Source organism: Sitophilus oryzae, unplaced genomic scaffold (genome assembly GCF_002938485.1).
Source record: "Sitophilus oryzae breed Bouriz unplaced genomic scaffold, Soryzae_2.0 scaffold_1301_pilon_pilon, whole genome shotgun sequence".
NCBI classification, from domain to species: Eukaryota; Metazoa; Arthropoda; class Insecta; order Coleoptera; family Curculionidae; genus Sitophilus; species Sitophilus oryzae.
In genome coordinates this window covers 67,268-86,152 of record NW_022145951.1, presented here as the reverse complement: position 1 = coordinate 86,152, position 18,885 = coordinate 67,268, and the positions used below count along the sequence as shown (strand labels likewise).

The following is an 18,885-nucleotide window of genomic DNA, read 5'->3' as shown; positions in this document are numbered from 1 at the left end:
ACCAACCATCTCACCGGCCCAAATCCTAAAAAATCTTATAAAATTTAAACCATGACTTTAAAAAAGACAGGGGTTAGATTAATCAGTTTCTATGTAGGTATACGCATATTCAATGCATTAAATAAAACGTGATCAATCACACCCCACACGTAGTATGAGATTGTTCAGGATATTTTGTTCGTTCCAGGCCTTTAATATATTTTTATCAAATTTTCTGATTATTTGGTGTTGTTCCCATCAATAACATCTACCGAATAAACTTATTTACAAAAATATCATTTTACACAAATACCAAATCTCGGCTAAAACTTTTTCTTATGATTAATTTCACCCCAAACGACGGTATCTAAAGTATCTAAACATGTGAGGGAGATTACACCAAAAATGGAAATGGTTGAATAAGCTGAGAATGATGATGATGATGATTTGCAGAAATCTTACAGACGTTACTTACTCAGGGTATTGTCTGTATAAAATATCGTACTTCCTAATATAGGCCACGATTCCAGGTACAATAAGACCGATTCCCAAAACAACACCAAATATGTGCAGTACTTTCTCTGGATATTTGTGTATTATGAACAGTACCACCATAGCTAGTATGAAGATTTGCATGTCAGCCGATAAGTACCAACTATGCTGCATACACTGAAACAAATAAATACAAATTAACACTAACAAGTATCTATATATTTTCCTTTACTTCTTAATTACTAAAACTTGGTTATATGCTCAAATAGATCAATAGTTTGTCCATTCTCAAAAGTTTACCTCTAAAATGCCTTGTCGTTTTCTACATTACCTATTTGCCATTTTTACAAGAACACTTATAAATGATATCTTTTATAATTACCATAGGTATATATGATTAAAAACAAAACTTTTTACTATTTCATATTTTAGTAGAAAAAATTGGAATTTAGGAAAAATTTTTGGTTATAAAAAATTGACTTAAAATGTATATTATACAGGGTGCTACAAATTCGAGGTACGAGCATTGGTATTGTATTGTATTGTATTTGACTAAGAGTGGGTCCCAAGGGGGACCCTCCACTGAGGCCGCGAGGGCCTATTGTGGCTCAGTTTCTACAAGCTCTAATTTACAAGAGCGTCAAAGTTCATCCTCAAGACCCAGCCTCTTAATATAGGCCGTTATGTCTGAGGGCGATATGTCTCCTAGGTCTGATAGGTCTAGCATGGGTTTGCCAAACATCTCAAACCTGGTCCTGCTCCCAGCGGGCAGGTACACATAACGTGCTTCATTGTTTCATCATCTTCCATACAGAGTCGGCATTCGGCGTCTTCCACCAGTCCCGTCCTCTGCAGGTGAGATCTCAGCCGGCAGTGGCCCGTGTACACTGCAGTGAGCACACGCGTTCCATTCCTACCGGCCTTTAGGAGTTCTCCTGTTCTATGTTTGGATGGCCCTGCTAGGATTTTCTTGGCATGCTCCATTCCGGGACTGTCATTCCAGTCTCGGAATGTCTCACCCCTAACCCATTCACAGAGCCTGTCTCTTGCGAGATTTTTGGGAACGCTAAGTGTCGGTTCTGGCCCCACGAATGGCGCGCCTGCACCAATTTTGGCGAGGGAATCAGCACGTTCATTTCCCTCTAGGCCGACATGTCCCGGTATCCATATTAGCGACACTTTGTTCCTATCTCCCAGTATATTGAGTAGTTTCTTACAATGAAGAATCGTCATAGACGTGCTTTTCGTTGCCTCAAGTGCTTTCAGTGCAGCTTGACTATCCGAAAATATGCATATTGTTTTCCCGGTGTATTGCTGTTCTACCAGCAGTTGCACACAGGTTTCAATAGCATATAGCTCAGCTTGGAAGATCGTGGTGTGTTTTCCAAGACTGTGGTAGATCTCAGTCTTTGGACTGCTGCAGTAAATTCCTGCGCCAGATCCTTTTTCGTTTTTGGATCCGTCCGTGTACCAACACATTTCCGCATGTAATAAGCCGTTTCCCGGCTTGTCCCACTCGTCCCTGTTCGGAAACAGGACGTTGTAGGTGCGCGTCAAGAGTTGGACTGGTGGTGTAAGATCCGAGATCATTCCCAGAATCTCATCCGACTGTAGTTCTTCTACTAGCCGGTTTTGTATGAACATAATTGTTCCTTGGCTTCCTCGTGCTATATTTAGAAACCTATATGTAGCCCATCTCGCCTCTCTTTCCAAAAGAATTTGAAGAGGAGGTAGATCGAGTAGGGTTTCCATAGCTTTTGACGGCGTGGAATGGAAGGCACCAGTCACCGCTAGGCATGCTTGTCGTTGTAGTTTCGACAATTTATTCTTTGCCGTTATTTGGTTGGCTTTCTGCCACCAGGCAACTGCACCATACGTGATAATAGGTCTGATGGCCGTCACGTATAGCCAGTACATATTTTTGGGGTTTAATCCCCAGTTTCTACCACAAATTCGGCGGCATGCCCATAGAGCATAGCAAGCCTTTTTTGATGTTTTTTCCAGATGAGAGGTCCAGCTAAGTTTTTTGTCCAGGTTTAATCCCAGATACTTAACTTCCTCCGCAAACGGAATTGTCTCACCAAGAAGAATGGGCGGTTTCAGTTTGTCTGTTTTCCTTCTTCTGGTGAATGGTATGATCACGGTTTTCTGTGGGTTTACACTTAATTGTTCCAGTGTGCACCAGCCGTGAATTGCATCTAGGATTTCCTGTATTTTTGAGGAGATGTCCTCCTCTTTGTGTCCTTTTACTAGGATCACCAGGTCGTCCGCATATGCCTGTGCTTCAACCTCGTATGCATCGATGATTGCCATCAGGTCGTCCGCTAACAGGGTCCACAGAAGAGGAGAGAGAACTCCTCCTTGCGGGCATCCCCTGCCCGGAACAAACCTAACGGACTCACCACTGAGCGAGGTCGTTGCTACTCGATTTTTGAGCATTTGCTCAATCCATTCAGTTATGGTAGCTTCGACTCCTCGTGCTTTCACAGCGCCTAGGAGCGATTGAGGGGTGACATTGTTGAATGCTCCCTCAATATCTAGGAATATCCCTACCGCAATTTCTTTGCGATCAAAGGTACTCTTAATTTCCCCTACCAAATTGTTGAGGGCCAGTTCTGTTGATTTTCCCTGTTGATAAGCATATTGTCGGACATTCAGGGGATTAGACGTAAGAATCCTCCCCCTAATGTGTCCATCCAATATCTTCTCCAGAGTCTTCAGCAGAAATGATGTAAGGCTTATTGGTCGATATGAGCCAGGTTGTAGGTTTTGTTTCCCCACTTTCGGTATGTATACCACCTTTGCTCTCGTCCAGTCAGCTGGCAGGTGTGACCATGCCAGACTTGCCCTAAAAATTCTTAATAAGCGAGGGACGATAATGTTCTCAGCCTTCTGCAATAAGGCCGGAAACACTCCGTCCTCTCCTGGGGATTTGAATGGGTCGAAACTTTCGATCGCCCCTTTAGTCTCCCTATAGGTGATTACTTTCTTCGCTATCTCCCAATCCTCTTTTTTGGGCCGGTTTTTACGACGCATGAGTATCGGGGGGGGTAGCTCTTCATCACCTAGTATCAAGCAGCCTGGGAAGTGTTTTTGGGCCAAAATCTGTAGCGTTTCTTTCCTGGACTCTGTGAAATTACCGTCGGGGCGCTGTATCGTCCCTAGCTCATTCACTGGTTCTTTTGAGAGAATCTTGGAATTCTGGTGCTTTGAGGTAGATCGACCAGACTCCCACAGAACCTTCTCCAGGACTCTCTCTTCGCCCGTCTTATTTCCTTATTGTACTCCGCCAACGTCGCACGATAAGTTTCCCAGTTACCTGACACTTTAGCGCGGTTAAAAAGCTGCCGCACTTCTTTTCTTCTTTTGTCCAGTTTGTTGTTCCACCAAGAGGACTTTCTATTATCCTTCTTTGTTTTAAGTGGACAGTTTTCACTATAAACCGTTATAATTGCACATCGCAGTTGCTCCGCTGCAATCTCGATCTCGTCGCGATCTCTCACTTTTGCAATTGTGGGTTCCAGCAGATGCACGAGTGAGCGGTTGTATCCTTCCCAATCTGTGCACTTAGGATCCCTATATTGCAGGAGAGTGCTTTCACCTACGCTTATTTCAAACTGTATGTGTCTATGATCCGAGCACGATGGCTCAGATGATACCCACCAATTGGATATCCTATTGCTCAAGTAATTAGAGCTGACCGTAATGTCTAAAACCTCTTTCCTGTTACAAGTAACAAAGGTTGGTTCGGAGCCTATGTTATTAACTACTAACCCTTCACCTATTAAGTAATTAAGAATTAACTCACCCCTGAAGTTGGTGTCCGTGCTTCCCCATGCCTCGTTGTGGCCGTTGGCGTCGCATCCTATCACCAGCTGTAGGTTTTTCCTCTTGCAGAAGGAGATTAGTTCTCTCACTTTCTTGGAGGAGGTAAATCCGCTGTCTTGTCTCCCGGGAAATATGCTGAGCAGGCAATGAACTCCACTCCCCCTCCGCTCCTCCCCGCTGGGATCTTGATATGTACCGCCACCACATCCTGACAGCAGAACCTATAAAGGTTAAAAGAGTGCACGCTCTTTTTTACTAAAATGCATGCCCTAGGTCTGGTTACTCCAGGGGCGGTAATTAGCCTACCCTCTGCGTCCCCAAGGCCACATACGCGGCCTGAGTTAACCCAGGGTTCTTGAATGAAGGCGAGATGCACGTCCTCCTTCTTGAACCTTCTGCCAAGGACGTTAGAGGCGGCCTTGGCATGTTGCAGGTTAATTTGTATACATTTGACTGCTGCAGCCATCCCTGCAGTAGTCAAATTTAGGTTTTGCTCCCACCGTCAGGGGGTCTACGTCCCCTTTTGGTGGGAAACCTACATTCGTTCCGCCTGCCTTTCCGGGTGGGTTTGTTCCCACTCGAGTTGCCAGGCTTCCCCGAGGCTCCAGAGGGTTTAGCTTTAGACCCTTTCATGGCCGGGTTTTTCCGTGCCACTACTTTGCCTCCAGCTCTCTCCCTCTGGGTGTTGCCAGACCTCGTGGCGTCAGTCGTCACCCGAGAGGCTGTAGGATGGTCCCCACCATCTCCCGAGACTGACGCCCTGGTCTGCTCCGTATTGGTTTCATTTTCCTTATCTCTGGGTCGGAAGGTAATCTGCCCAAACCCAAAGTAGGCCCTGAATCCGTTGCGGCGAAGGAGATCCATGGATCTCTCATCAACCGCAAAGGTCCAGGTTTGTCCCGGCCCTGCATCACTCTGGTGGAGGATTCTCCACTCCTGAGTTAGCAGGCTAAGATTCATTCTTCTAAGTCTGTTCAGCACAACATCCCCTCTGAGCCGTTCTCCAGGCTCATCATCGGGAATGTAGGCCGTACAGACATGAGGCTTGGGTATATCCCGCCCCCTTACTGCCCTGAGTTCCATGCCCTGCCATGGCGAAAGGTCGTTGACCATCCTTTCTAACCACGCAGCGCTGGTCTCGTCGGCACAGATTACAAGCAGCCATCCAGGCCGAATCGAGCAGCCTTGGAAGCGTACCTGTAGTCCTTCCTCTGTGCTTGCGTCCACGGCCTTCATAATGGCACGTTTCAACAACAAGAGTTGCTCGGTGGATAGGCTGTTCTCTGGGTGGTTAGGTCGGATTACTCCAACCCTTATTTCCCCAGCGGCTTCCACGTAGCTTCTTGCGCCCTCCCTACAAGGCTTCTTAGCGCTCTGTTCAGGCGTGCTTGCATCCGAGCGGATGCGCTTGCTAGCATTAGGAGCACCAGTGTGAGGTTTATTCTCCTCCGGGTTGATTTGTCTCTTCCCGGAAGAGGTACCCCCACTTATCTGTGCCCTTTGTTTCTCCGCTTGTCGCTGCAGAATCGTCTGCAGAGCGGTCTCATAGGGCATTCCGCCCTTGAGAAGTCTTGAGAGGAGCTTTCTTGTCGCCCCTGCAAACCTTTTCTTTTCCAGGGATAATTTCTCCAATTGCTTGGAGACCCCGAAAGGAGGTTCACCTTCTGCCTTCTCAGGCGAGGGGGATCTGGGCCCCTCTGTTTCCTGATCCGGCTGAGGTGAGTTGTTTGGGGTAGGAATAGTCCCACGCTCCTTAGTTTCCTCCTCCTTAGGAGAAGGATCGGGACGGTTTGATCCATCCTCGTCATTGGGTTTTTTGTTTTCTTGGTCCATATAATGATCCCACGAGCATTGGTATCTCGGTAACCGTAATAGATACGAAGATGGTTAAATTGGGACTAAGTTGCGCCTAGGATGTTCACCAAGATGCCATCAAAAAAGTTTTAAAAATTTCAAGGATTGCTGAGTTTTTTGGAAAAACCGTATTTTTTTTAAAATCAATTTTATTTTTTCCTGTCGTTACTTTTTAGAAAATCAAAAAACCAATTGCACGTTCTCATAGCCACTTTATTAGAGCTATCTGACGGTATTTTTAGATTTTAAAAATTCAAATTAGCTGATAATTTGTGAGATACAGAGGTCAACTTAATTTTTTTAAATACAGACTTGCATTTTTTATTTCAGATTTTGAAAGAACTCGATCTCCTGAGTACAATGATATGCCACACTTGATACTTTTTTTTTGTTTTGGGTACGTACCTTAACAATAACAAAACTATTTAATTGTTATTTAAAATAATTTCAAATCCGGCTCTGGTTTTTTAATTTATTTAATCTGATTACATTCATCGCAACAATATTGATCAGCGCTAATTAACATTGAATAAGAAAAATCAATAAAAATTGCTTTGGACATTTGAAATCAATACATTTCAACATTAAGAGTACAAAAACAATTAACGACTAATAAAAAACAATTAAAGAGTACAAAATGCATTCGGAAGTATAAGAAGAAGATCTGTTCAAAGAGCTATAAATAAGATTGAACGAAAAACAAATGTGTGCATTATGGAGGGTGGTAACCCTTTCGAACATGCAGAGCATTAGAAACTAGTATGTAGAAGTTGATTTATTTATAATATCTACGATTAATATTATGCATGTTATTAGATCGTACACTGAGATTTCAAATTCACAATAAAAAAAGTTAAAAATAATAGATATCTTTAAATTGCTGACCTGGATATTAATTATTTGAATCTTTCAATTGGCATGATTTTCCTTATTCAATGTTAATTAGAGCTGATCAATATTGTTGTGCTGAATATAATCAGATAAATACATTAAAAACCAGAGTCGGAGTTGCTCCCTAAAACCACCAGTGCTAGGAGAAACGGAGATTTCATTTGCCAAAGAAACAAAGTATCTTGGATAATTTTTGATCAAAGGCTTACATGGAATATTCACATATCGAAAGCAACACAGAGGGCTGCCATCTCTTTAGGTAGGTGCAGAAAGATGTATGGAAAAAACTGGGGACTTAACTAATGGGGCTTAACTAAAATGACTCTATGGCTATACACAAGGGTAGTAAGACCCATGATAACCTACAAAGGCTTGCGTGCCTGTGTGTAACTGGGGCCATAAAAACCACTCCTACAAATGCGATGGAAGTCTTGTTGAACTTACCAGCACTACATATTTTCATACAAGGCGAAGCCAGATCTGTCATGCACATGTTAATTCACGGTCAGCAGCACATAAGCCAAACGTATAGTGCTGCTAACCAGAAGCTAATCGAAGAGCTGAAAGCAGACAAAGTATTGGGATTACCAATTGATGCAACAGCTACTAGGTATAGCTTCAACAACAAATTTAATATAACCATACCAGGAAGGGAAGACTGGAGTAAAGGTGTACCCATTCAAGCTGAGGCAACCTGGTATACAGACGGCTCAAAAACGTCAGAAGGCGTAGGAGCTGGGATAGTAGGGCCGAAACAAGGGAGATCCTTCCACGTAAGCCTATCCAAGGAAGTCACAATTGTCCAGGCAGAAATAACGACAATCCACTATTGTGTAGAAGAAATAATAAGGCAACAAAGAACAAATCGTTCTGTGGCCATCTTCACAGACAACCAAGCGGCGCTAAAGGCACTCAGCTCTGCGGAGGTCAATTCTAGACTAGTGTGGGACTGTGTGCCTGCTCTGAATACTTTGGACGAACGTAGCACTGTTACGTTGGCCTGGGTTCCAGGTCACGAGGGTCACAAGGGTAACGAAAAGGCAGATGAAAGAGCCAAGCAAGGCTCATCAATGCCATTCATAGGCCCAGAACCCTTCTGCGGCGTTGCAAAGGTGGTCACGAGAATGGCCACGGAACGATGGGTGGCCAACAAATCTCTAGAATGGTGGAGAAACTCACTAGGGCAGAGACAGGCGAAAAGGTTCATTGTAGAACATTCGCCAAAATTCACGGTAGATTTGATAAGCAAGGACAGAAAGACAGTCAAAGCTGTAGTAGGTCTACTAACAGGGCATTGTAAGCTAAATAGGCATCTAAAGCTGATGGGATTGACAGACGAAGCTATGTGTAGGTTCTGCCAATCTGAAGAAGAAACGTCAGAACACATTTTATGTCGGTGTGACAGCCAGGCAAATTTGCGGTTCCCGGTAATAGGCAATGATAGGCCATTGCCAAGGAGCTACATGGAGGGTTAAGTCTCCAAGTTGCTAAACTTTGTGAAAAGGATAGGACTGGAGAATCTAATCTAAGGATCAGAAGAGGACCACAATAGATCTGAGAAGGTCGCAGTGGATCAGGCCGAAAGCCACCTCTAAGTATCTAATCTATTGTTGTGCTGAATATAATCAGATAAATACATTAAAAAAACAGAGTCGGAGTTCAAATTATTTTAAATAACAGTTAAATAGTTTTGTTACTGTTAAGGTATCCAAAACTCAGGAGACCCAGTTCTTTCAAAACCTGAAATAGAAAATACAGGTCCGTATTTAAAAAAATTAAGTTGGCCTCTGTATCTCACAAATTATCAGCTAATTTGAAAATCTAAAAATACCGTCAGATAGCTCTGATAAAGTGGCTATGAAAACGTGCAATTAGTTTTTTGATTTTCTAAAAAGTAACGACAGGAAAAAATAAAATTGATTTTCAAAAAAATCCGTTTTTTTCCAAAAAAACTCAGCAATCCTTAAAATTTTTAAAACTTTTTTGATGGCATCTTGGTGAACATTCTAGAGCGCTACTTTGCCCCAATTTAACCATCTTCGTATCTATTACGGTTTCCGAGATACCAATGCTCGTACCTCAAATTTGTAGCACCCTGTATACTAATATACTTAGAAAGAACGGAAACTAAGAATTAAAAAAAGATTAAAAATTACCATAATGTAACATTAGTCAAAAGGTGGAAAGAACTTACTATTTCAGGTAAATTCACGTGATTGTTCACTAGTAAAATATTTGCCCACCAATTATTTCGACAATTTCTGTATTCTTGACCCACAAACTCATCCCAATACGGCCCATTAAATGTATGAACTAACCATGTGCTGTGAAGGGCCATCACTACGAACATCGCAGGAACAATTCTAAAAAATCAAAATTACTATTTAAACCAGCCAGAATGTTAAAATTTTCATAAAATGTAGTATTTAAATATTTGGTCTTAAAAATTTAGTATTTGATTGTTATTCCATGTTCCAGGCCATGGGAATCATTTTTATAATCACTGACAAATAATATGTAAGACAACTCAACTCTGTTTATTTTTAATACTAAACTACAACTACTAAGAAAACTACAACTCAACTCAACCTATTTTTAATACTAAAGAATACTCAATAATTGACAATGTATTTTTTTGAATGGTATCTACCTTTGAATAAGAAGACTAAGGAAGGAGCATAATGCTATCCATGTATTCATGCATGGTGGGCGGAAAAAGCACCATAAAAGCTCTCTAGGGTGGGGATCCTTGACAGTTCTGTTTGACGATTCATTTGACACATTTGAATTTGATTTGAAATTTTGTGGACTTGTCAGTCTTTACGGAGCTTATTTTATGTTATTTATTATTTATTCTACGACTGATAGTTGTATAAAGGTAGTAAATCTAGATGGAAATTGTGGCAAAACTTAAATTAACAGTTTCACTATCGCGATTTATCGAAAAAGACTCTAAAATAGTTGGTTGTGTAGCGTGCGGTAGATCTCGGCAAAAATTGAGTGAAATAATGGAACAACTTTTCGCTAGTAAGTGACTATATAATACACATACGTGTAGTAAACCGATCATTTATGAAATTCACTTAAATTAACTAAATTATATAATTTTCTTGCATTTTAGCTTTTATTTATTACTTGTCAAAGATTAGATGTCAAAGAATTTAGATACGTTAATTTGACTTACCTGCTTCAGTAGCGTATCGGATGTTTGTGTTAATAAATACTTATTATAACTTATCTATTTTTATTAGAATTATATATTTTTATAACAATTTTAATAACTACCAACATTTATTCACACCGTAAAATAAAACAACAAATTATTGAGTCTACCCCACGTCTACCCTACATCATAGTTTTACATTTTTTAAATAAAATTAGAACGACACTGATAAACCGGAATTTAAGTCGGCCATATTTGAGGCCCATCGCGGTGTACCTAAGATTTTTGATATGCTCCTTCCTTAGTCTTCTTATTCAAAGGTATCTACAAAATTTGACAAGAGTACTTGAGTATTTACAGCTTAAAAGTTTGGAGTAACAATCGCATAACTACAAATAGTTGATTGATTCACCTGATATATCTAAGAAATATGGCCCACGGGAAGAACGAGTTTGACAAAGTTTTTTTCTTCAATTTCATGTCGAAAAAGTTGTACGCTGTCAGAAATCCGGATATAACAAAAAACGATTGTACTATGTACCAACCGTTGGCCACCATCATGTTCAAGAATTTTTTCGTCATCTGAAAACATAAAGTTTAGAAAAATATTCTAAATATTATTTTGCTTCAAAATAATTCAATGGAAATATTTTTACTAAGTTTACTCTATACAACACGGTAACAAGCAGGTTTTAGAACCTGGTTCAGCACGATTACCACATGCATACACTAAGAGAAACTATCAGCCCAACAAAAGAATACGAACTTCCACCAGCCATAGTATTTATAGAATTTGAGAAGGCTTTGAATTCAATATATCCTAAGGCAATAATAAAAGCCCTAGCAAAACAATAATAAAAATAATAAAAGCCCTAGCTAGTATCGACATCATCATCGTCTTTTCCAGCTCCATTGACAGACCTTATATAGAAATTCTCGTCAATACATACAAAGAAACCAAAGCAAGTTTAAAGATATATAAAAAAAACGTGGTTCCCAACTAGCAAAAAAGTACGACAGGGTGTCGCGATATCCCCAAAGCAGTTTACAACAACACTAGAAGAAATCTTCCATCAACTGGACTAGGAATAAGCAGGGACTACAACAAAGGAATGAAAATAGTTGGAGAATATCTTAACCTACTAAGATTTGCTGATGACATGCTCCTAATTGCCAATAGTCTTGAAGAACTACAAGCACAATAAATTAACGAATTAAATACAGCCAGCAATAAAGTAGGTCTCAAAATGAATTTAGCAAAAACTAAAGTAATGTACAATGAATTAGTAGAGAGAAAAGACATTCCAATAAATAACACAGCACTGGAAATAGTAGAAGAATATATATATTTGGAATATAGATATCTATAAAATGCTCTCTCCAATGAATTCCAAAACAGAAGCGAATCATCTTGCTCGGTGACTTTAATGCCCATGTCGGTAATCAGCAAGAAATATGGCCTGACGTATTAGGAAAACGTAAATAACAATGGTGAACGCTTACTAACACCATGCACAATCTTTGCATCACTAATACATGGTTCAAGCTGAAAGACAACTTTAAAGGTACCTTGAAACATCCCAGATACGGTCTCCCCCTAAAACCTGTAAGTTGGGTTAAATATTAGCCTTTTGGGTTAAAAATTACATCCTAAAAGGCATATTTTACATTATTTTTGATTTGCCCCCCCCCCTAAAATAAATTTCTGTATCCGCCCCTGTCCCAGATCAGGCCACTGGCATATATATTTGGCTCAACTAATAGAACTAATATATATATATATATATATATATATATATATTAATCGGTTTAAAACGTTGTACGTCTTCCGATGCCATCTCTCCATGCCTGTCTGTCTCTCCATGCACCGTCTCCGAGAGATCTTTCCTCCACGTGTCAATCCCTTCCTGTCAACTTCTTCTGGGTCTACCCGGTTTCTTCTTCCTGCAGGTTTCCAGTTTATAATTTGCTTTAGGATTCTTATTTCTGCTATTCTTTGGACATGCCCGTACCATATGAGTTGACTGTTCTTTATGTCGTCCACTATCGTATGTTTAACTTCCATAATCTCTCTTATGCGTTCAATAGTTATTCGCTCGAGTCTTGATTTGCCTGCTGATCTTCTCCAAAAATCCATCTCTGTAGCTTCCAGCATTCGTTTTGTTGTTTCCTTAATGGGCCACACTTCACAGCTGTACCTGGTTATACTCTTTATGATGGAATTCAATAGTATCCCATTCAATACCGTGATAGCATTCCTTCCAAGTTGGTTTCGTTCTTTAATTGCTGTATCCAACAGTCCATCATTTGTGATTTGCATACCCAAATATTTGTATTTTGTGCAGCACTTAATTTTCTCACCTTCTTCTAGTATTAGATCTTGTTTTTCTCCTCCGATACACATATATTCTGTTTGTTGTAGTATTGATCTCGAGTCCCCATTTCTGATATTCTTCTATAAGCTTACGTGTCATATATAATTTATGTCATCGTAATCTTGTGCTATGATCACCTGATCGTCCGCGAGGCAAAGTGTGTAAAGCATGTTATCCCCTATGGGTACTCCCATATTTCTACATTTTTGCTTCCAACCTTTGAGAACTTGTTCGAGATATATCTTGAACAGTGTTGGTGAAATACAGCACCCTTGTTTCAGACCTTTGGTTCCATTAAATCCTGTTGTTAACTTTATGCCGACTTTTATTCTCTAGTTTTTGTTTGTTTATATAATGATTTTACTGCTTTTATTAGCTCTACATTTATATTGGTTTTTTCCATAGCTTCCCAAAGTCTCACAAGGGGAACGCTGTCGTATGCCTTCTGCAGGTCCACGAACACAAGATGTAGCTCTTGGTTTAGATTGCTCTTTTTACTTATTACTTGAGTGACTGTAAATAAGTGGTCCACCGTCGATCTTCCGGCTCTAAATCCTGCTTGTTCTTCGGCTTCTATTTCTTGGTATTCGTTTTCGATCCTATTTCTCAAAATTTTTCCATATATTCTACCCACGGTGGCTGTTACTGATATTCGCCTCTAGTTTTCGCACTTAGTACGATCTCCCTTTTTGTATATAGTTGATAGGTAAGCCTCATTCCATTCTTGTGGTACATCTGTTCCGTTTATGCAGTCCTGGAGTATTTTCCTTAAGTGTTCGTACAGTTTTATCGGTCCTGATTTAATTAACTCTGCCGGTATATTTCCCGGTCCGGGTGCTTTACGCTTTTTTAGTGAGGTACATGCCTTAATTACTCCGTCCATTGATATTCTAATCGGGGATCCCATTGTTCTTATATTTGTCGTCACGTCAGGACAGTCCATAAATTCGACTCTATTTTCCGTCATAAGATTTTCCATGTATTATTCCCATTTTTGTGGTGTAATCGGGGAGATGATTTCTTTGCCTTTTCCCTTTCTGACATTTTTTTATAAATTTCCAACTTTCTGTGCTTCTTCTACCTCCTATATATGTGGTTAGTTGATTACACTTCTTTTCCCATATCAGATTTTTCTTCTGGCATATTTCTCTTCGTACTTCAGCTTGGGATTTTTTATATATTAGTTTGTCTTCGATCTTCTTGGTGCTCAAGTATTTTGTATATTTGCGTCTTTCATCCTCTATAATATCCTGTATATCCGGGATCTCTACTACCAGAAATCAGCAAAATAATTAAGTTAGCATGGAGTACTTATGGAAGAAACTCAGCATTAAGAGAAGAAGCATTAAGAACTAAGAGACCTAGAAAAAGAAGAAACCTAAGATAGGATATTAAGAAAATAACAGGGATAACTTGGGCCTGCATAGTCAGCAATAGACAACAATGGGCCCAATTACAAACAGAGTATCTAAATATGTGATGGAGGCTACACTATAATTGGAAAATAGTAAGTAATTAGTGAGGAAGTCTAGAGACGAGATCTGGATCTGGAGACGAGATCCCAAAAATGACACAAAATACCAAAACATCTAATCATAGTTCTTTTGTAAATCAAAACATAAGATCTGAAAAACGCTACAAAGGCATATGATTCCACATTACATATTTCTTTCATTAAAACATGTTTATTCTTACGTCTTCTGTGTAACGTGTGTTAGATATTGGTCCAGAAAATATGCCCAGTAGTGTATGGGACATAACTATACAAAACATTGTATAGAATCTCATTCCTTGCAAAGGTCGTAGCTTTATGTGGTCGGGACTTGTGGGTATCGACATCAGTCTTTTCCAATTTTTGTAGAAAGAGAAATCTTCCAATATTTTCCCCACTAAAAAAATAAAATTAATTAATTTAATTACAGATTAGTTTTAGTAAAATTACGAAAATCTGTTAATTTTTTTTTTGTAAATTTGGAATTTTTTGAAAAAAAATTGATTTTTTTTAGCAAAACATAATTTCTTCGAAATCCAGAAAAGATCCAGTGATTCTCAAAATCTTCAAAGTAAAACAACTCGGTTATTTTGGACTTATTTAAGACTCGCCTTGTATAATAAAAACATTAATTTTCTGACATCATACATTTTTAATAAGGATAACCATGGGATAATCTCTTAAAGTTTTTTAAATTTGATTTAAAACACTCTGTATATTTTAAAAATTAACAATATTTATACTTACCAGTTGAAATTTTCTTCAAAGATGAATTTCTCAATACCATTCTTTCATAGAATGAGGCAAACATAACAAACAGTACATAGAGTGTCAAAAGAGCACTAAAAGTAAAATCTTATATTGTACTGGTTGATAAAATTTATACAAAATAGATTTTTAGGTTTAAAGGCGATGCATATGAATATCTACAGGGTGTCCCAGAAATAAGTGCAGTGTAAGTTTTTTACGGGGTGGTAGATCTCGATAAAAGAAACATATTTTCTCTTTATCGTTTTTCAAATAAGTCGAAAATAACGGAGTTATTTTACTTTGAAAATTTCCAAAAAAAATATTTTTTGTTAAAATTTTGAGTAGCACTGGATTTTTTCTGGATTTTCTTTCTTGCAAATTTAATCTACTATCTATGTTGCCATATTATCAAGAAATTAGTTTTTATTTTAAAAAAATAATAATTTCTTAATAAATTAGTTTTTATTTAAAAAAAATAATACCAAATTTCCAAAAAAAAATTCAACAAATTTCGAATTTTCCTTGATAATATGGCAACATAAATAGTAAACTAAATTCACAAAAAAAGAAAACGCCAAAAAAATACAGTGGTTTTCAAAATGTAAAGTAAAATAACTCGATTATTTTGGACGTAAAGAGAAAATATGTTTGTTTTATCGAGATATACCAGCTCTGGAAATATTTGCACAAGTATTTAAGACTCACCCTGTATAGACAATTAAAATGTAAATTAAAAAACAGAATTACATATTAGAAAAAATATATTAATATTCTTACGCTGCAAGCCAGTCATATACATCAGTTGGGTATTTAGACTTCGATCCTTGACAGTTTAGATGAGTTACTTTCCCAGAAAATCCCGAAGGAAGCATTTTCCGCCTGTAACAGTTCTAGATAGCTTCTGCTGTGGTACGAGCTGTTTTGTAGTCATACTGGCAACTTGTTGGTACACATATTCCATGACGCAAATTTCTGTGGTTGTAGTTTTGAGGACTGGAGCTGACATTCTGGAAACACAATACTTTCATATAAAAATAAATGGTCATCAGGCGAAAATATAATTCAACAATCCATTTCAATTTGGGTTATTTTATATTAGCTAAGTATTTATTGAAATGGCTTAGGATATTAATAGCTTATTGTATATGCTTATGGCTTTATGTATATACAGAGTGGCCCATCGAAAACGTTCCGCAAGGCATAACAGGCAGAGTAATTTTTTTTTCAGAAAATTCAAAAACACGTCGATTTTGTTTGCGAGGGGGACAACTTTTGTCCCAGAAGTGATTGCAAAATCATCAACTCTCTAAGCGGGGGTGTCATCCCCCAGTTGTTTTCAAATGGGAAGGGAGGTCAAGTGGTACCGCAATGAAAAGGGCTTTCTATTCTCTATACTCTCCCGCTTCGTTTTTGAAAATCGGTCGAGTCATTGAGAAAATATGAAGGATTGAAATTTGAAAAGCTTTTTTAAACATTTATCAGAGTAAATGATAAGGAGAAATTCCTTCGACCAATTTGCTGTTTTTTCTTATTATTTCTAGATGTTTATACGCATTTTTTCACTTGCCACAAGGTTGGACGATCAGGTGCGGTAGTAGCTAGATAGCTGTTCTGTGACTTGTGCGTTAAAGTTCTTCTCAATATTGTTAAACTTTTTAACAATTATGATGTACTCACATGCAGAAAAAGTGGAAATGAGTTCCACCCGTACAAAATTCAGTTGGTACAAGAACTCAACGAAGACGATTTTGACCGTCGCTTGAAATTTTGCGAAACTATGAGTGAACGAGTGGCGAATGATAATAGTTTCCTATTTAATGTGTGTTTTTCGGATGAGTGTACTTTCTTTTTAAACGGTGTAGTTAATCGGCATAACTGTCGGTACTGGGCTGAGGACAACCCCAGGGTTTTTCACGAGGTGCACACACAGAACCCTCAGAAATTGAAAGTGTGGGCTGGTATATTTGGAATTTCTATTGTGGGGCCTTTTTTTTCTCCCTAGAAATATAACAGGTGATATGTACTTGGATTTAGTGGAAAATACCATCGACCCAGCCCTAACTGACATCATAGAGAACAGTCCTGGATACGTTGAAGCCGAACTAATATTTCAACAAGACGGTGCACCTCCACATCACTCTCAAAATGTGCGTAATTATTTAAATAATAACTTTCCCGGTCGGTGGATAGGACGAAGGGGTGCAATTGATTGGCCTCCCCGGTCACCCGACTTGACTCCTTAAGACTTTTTTTCTATGGGGACACATAAAAAGTAAAGTGTATAGCACTAGTAACCTAACCTGCCTCATTGGAAGACCTGCGAAAACGAATTATTGATTTTGGTCGCGAAGTGACACCGCAAGTTCTTCAGAACGTTCGAGAACGGTTTGAAAATAATTTGAATTACTGTATGGAGGTTGACGGGCCACATTTTCAGCATTTGCTTCATTAATAAGGTAAGTTTTTTAATTAATTCAATTTATGCGTTTTTTTGCAAAAAGTACTTTTCAAATTTCAATCCTTCATATTTTCAAAATGACTCGACTGATTTTTAAAAACGAAGCGGGGAAATATAGAAAATAGAAAGTCCTTTTCATTGCGGCGCCAATCGACTCCCCTTCCCATTTGAAAAATGTTGGGAGATGACACCCCCGCTTAGAGGGTTAAAGATTTTGTAATCATTTTTGCGTCAAAAGTTGTCACAAACCTCACAAACAAAATTGACGTGTTTTGGATTTTTTGAATAAAAATATACCTTGGCCGTTATGCCTTGCGGAACGTTTTCGATGGGCCACCCTGTATGTTATATTATATACTATGTGGGGGTTTTATACTTTTATTATTACAATAATTATTGTTAAATATTTAAGTTCCTTAAAAAAATAACTGTTTTTTTTTAATTATTAAGTTTGGACGAATCTTGGCCTAAATGGATAGTCATTTAAGACTAAATGACGTCACAACCGGGTTTGGCCAAAACAATATTCTTTGACTAAAACCCAAAACATATGTTATTTAAATTAAAATAAGATAATTTAAATTTTTTGGAATCAGAACTAACACACAATCTTCTTTACTGAAATAATTTATTAAATATTAAAAAAATATATATTCAAATGCCCATAACATATAGGAAGTATTTATTTAAAACTAGGTAACTATCAAAAAAATGTGAATATTAAGCGAGATATTAAGTGTCAAACTGGTTTGTTTTACATAAATAAAAAAATCGATTGCGTGCAGTGTTATGAGTAGATTCTTCTAATAAATTCAGTTCCAAAAACTCTTTACCATATTGTCATGGGTCATGGTAATTTTTATAGTTACCTAAGATACGATCTAGATTAAATTTTTGGAGAAAATAAACCAAATATTCAATAGATTGAGGTAGGTACTGTGGTCTGAGATTATCGCACTTTGTGTGAGTATAATATTTTCAAACAAAATAATACAAAATTTTAAGATGACTGTCATCAGGACTAATAATTGTTTATTTGAAATTTGACATGTAATTTGATCACAACATGATCACAAATTTAAACGTAAGTACCTATTTTTTATCAATATTCGAACAAAAAAAAATATATAAAAAATACTACAGCTTCGAAAGATACCAAATAGAAAGAGATTACATTAGGAATGTAGCTGAGTGTAATGGATATTCTCCTTCACTAATTGAAATAATTAGAAAACGTAGGTATAGGTTAATGATTTCTGAAAATTCGACTTTTCAAGTGGAGAAAGATACGTCAAATTTTTGAGAGTTCTCAAATCAAACCATTTGATAGAGAGTTATCCCGTGGTCTAAAAGGAATTTTTAAGAATGTCAATTATAAACTTGTGTATAGTGCTAATAATAAATTACAACAATTATTAGGTAATCCAAAGGATAAACACCTCCACTGGAAAGGTCGGGTATTTATGAAATTTCTTGTAAAGATTGTAATCAGAAATATGTTGGGCAAACTATAGAAAATCAATATTAACTAGATTTAAAGAACATTTAGCTCAGATAAGATATGGTAGACCACATAAATCTTGCGTTGCCGAACATATTGTTG

At 38.1% G+C, this 18,885-nt stretch overlaps 1 protein-coding gene across 1 annotated transcript in view; it reads right to left on the bottom strand.

The window, feature by feature from the left end:
- Positions 1-450: 450 nt before the first annotated feature.
- LOC115874851 (nose resistant to fluoxetine protein 6-like) overlaps positions 451-18,885 on the bottom strand; it is a 30,103-nt gene continuing 11,668 nt past the window's right edge. The window contains exons 3-8 of the mRNA XM_030890151.1: positions 15,602-15,831; positions 14,822-14,916; positions 14,278-14,471; positions 10,620-10,789; positions 9,239-9,407; positions 451-648 (exon numbers count right to left, since the gene is read on the bottom strand). Coding sequence (XP_030746011.1) covers positions 451-648; positions 9,239-9,407; positions 10,620-10,789; positions 14,278-14,471; positions 14,822-14,916; positions 15,602-15,696 — 921 coding nt within the window. The 5' untranslated portion in view covers positions 15,697-15,831. The remainder of the gene's footprint in view (positions 649-9,238; positions 9,408-10,619; positions 10,790-14,277; positions 14,472-14,821; positions 14,917-15,601; positions 15,832-18,885) is intronic.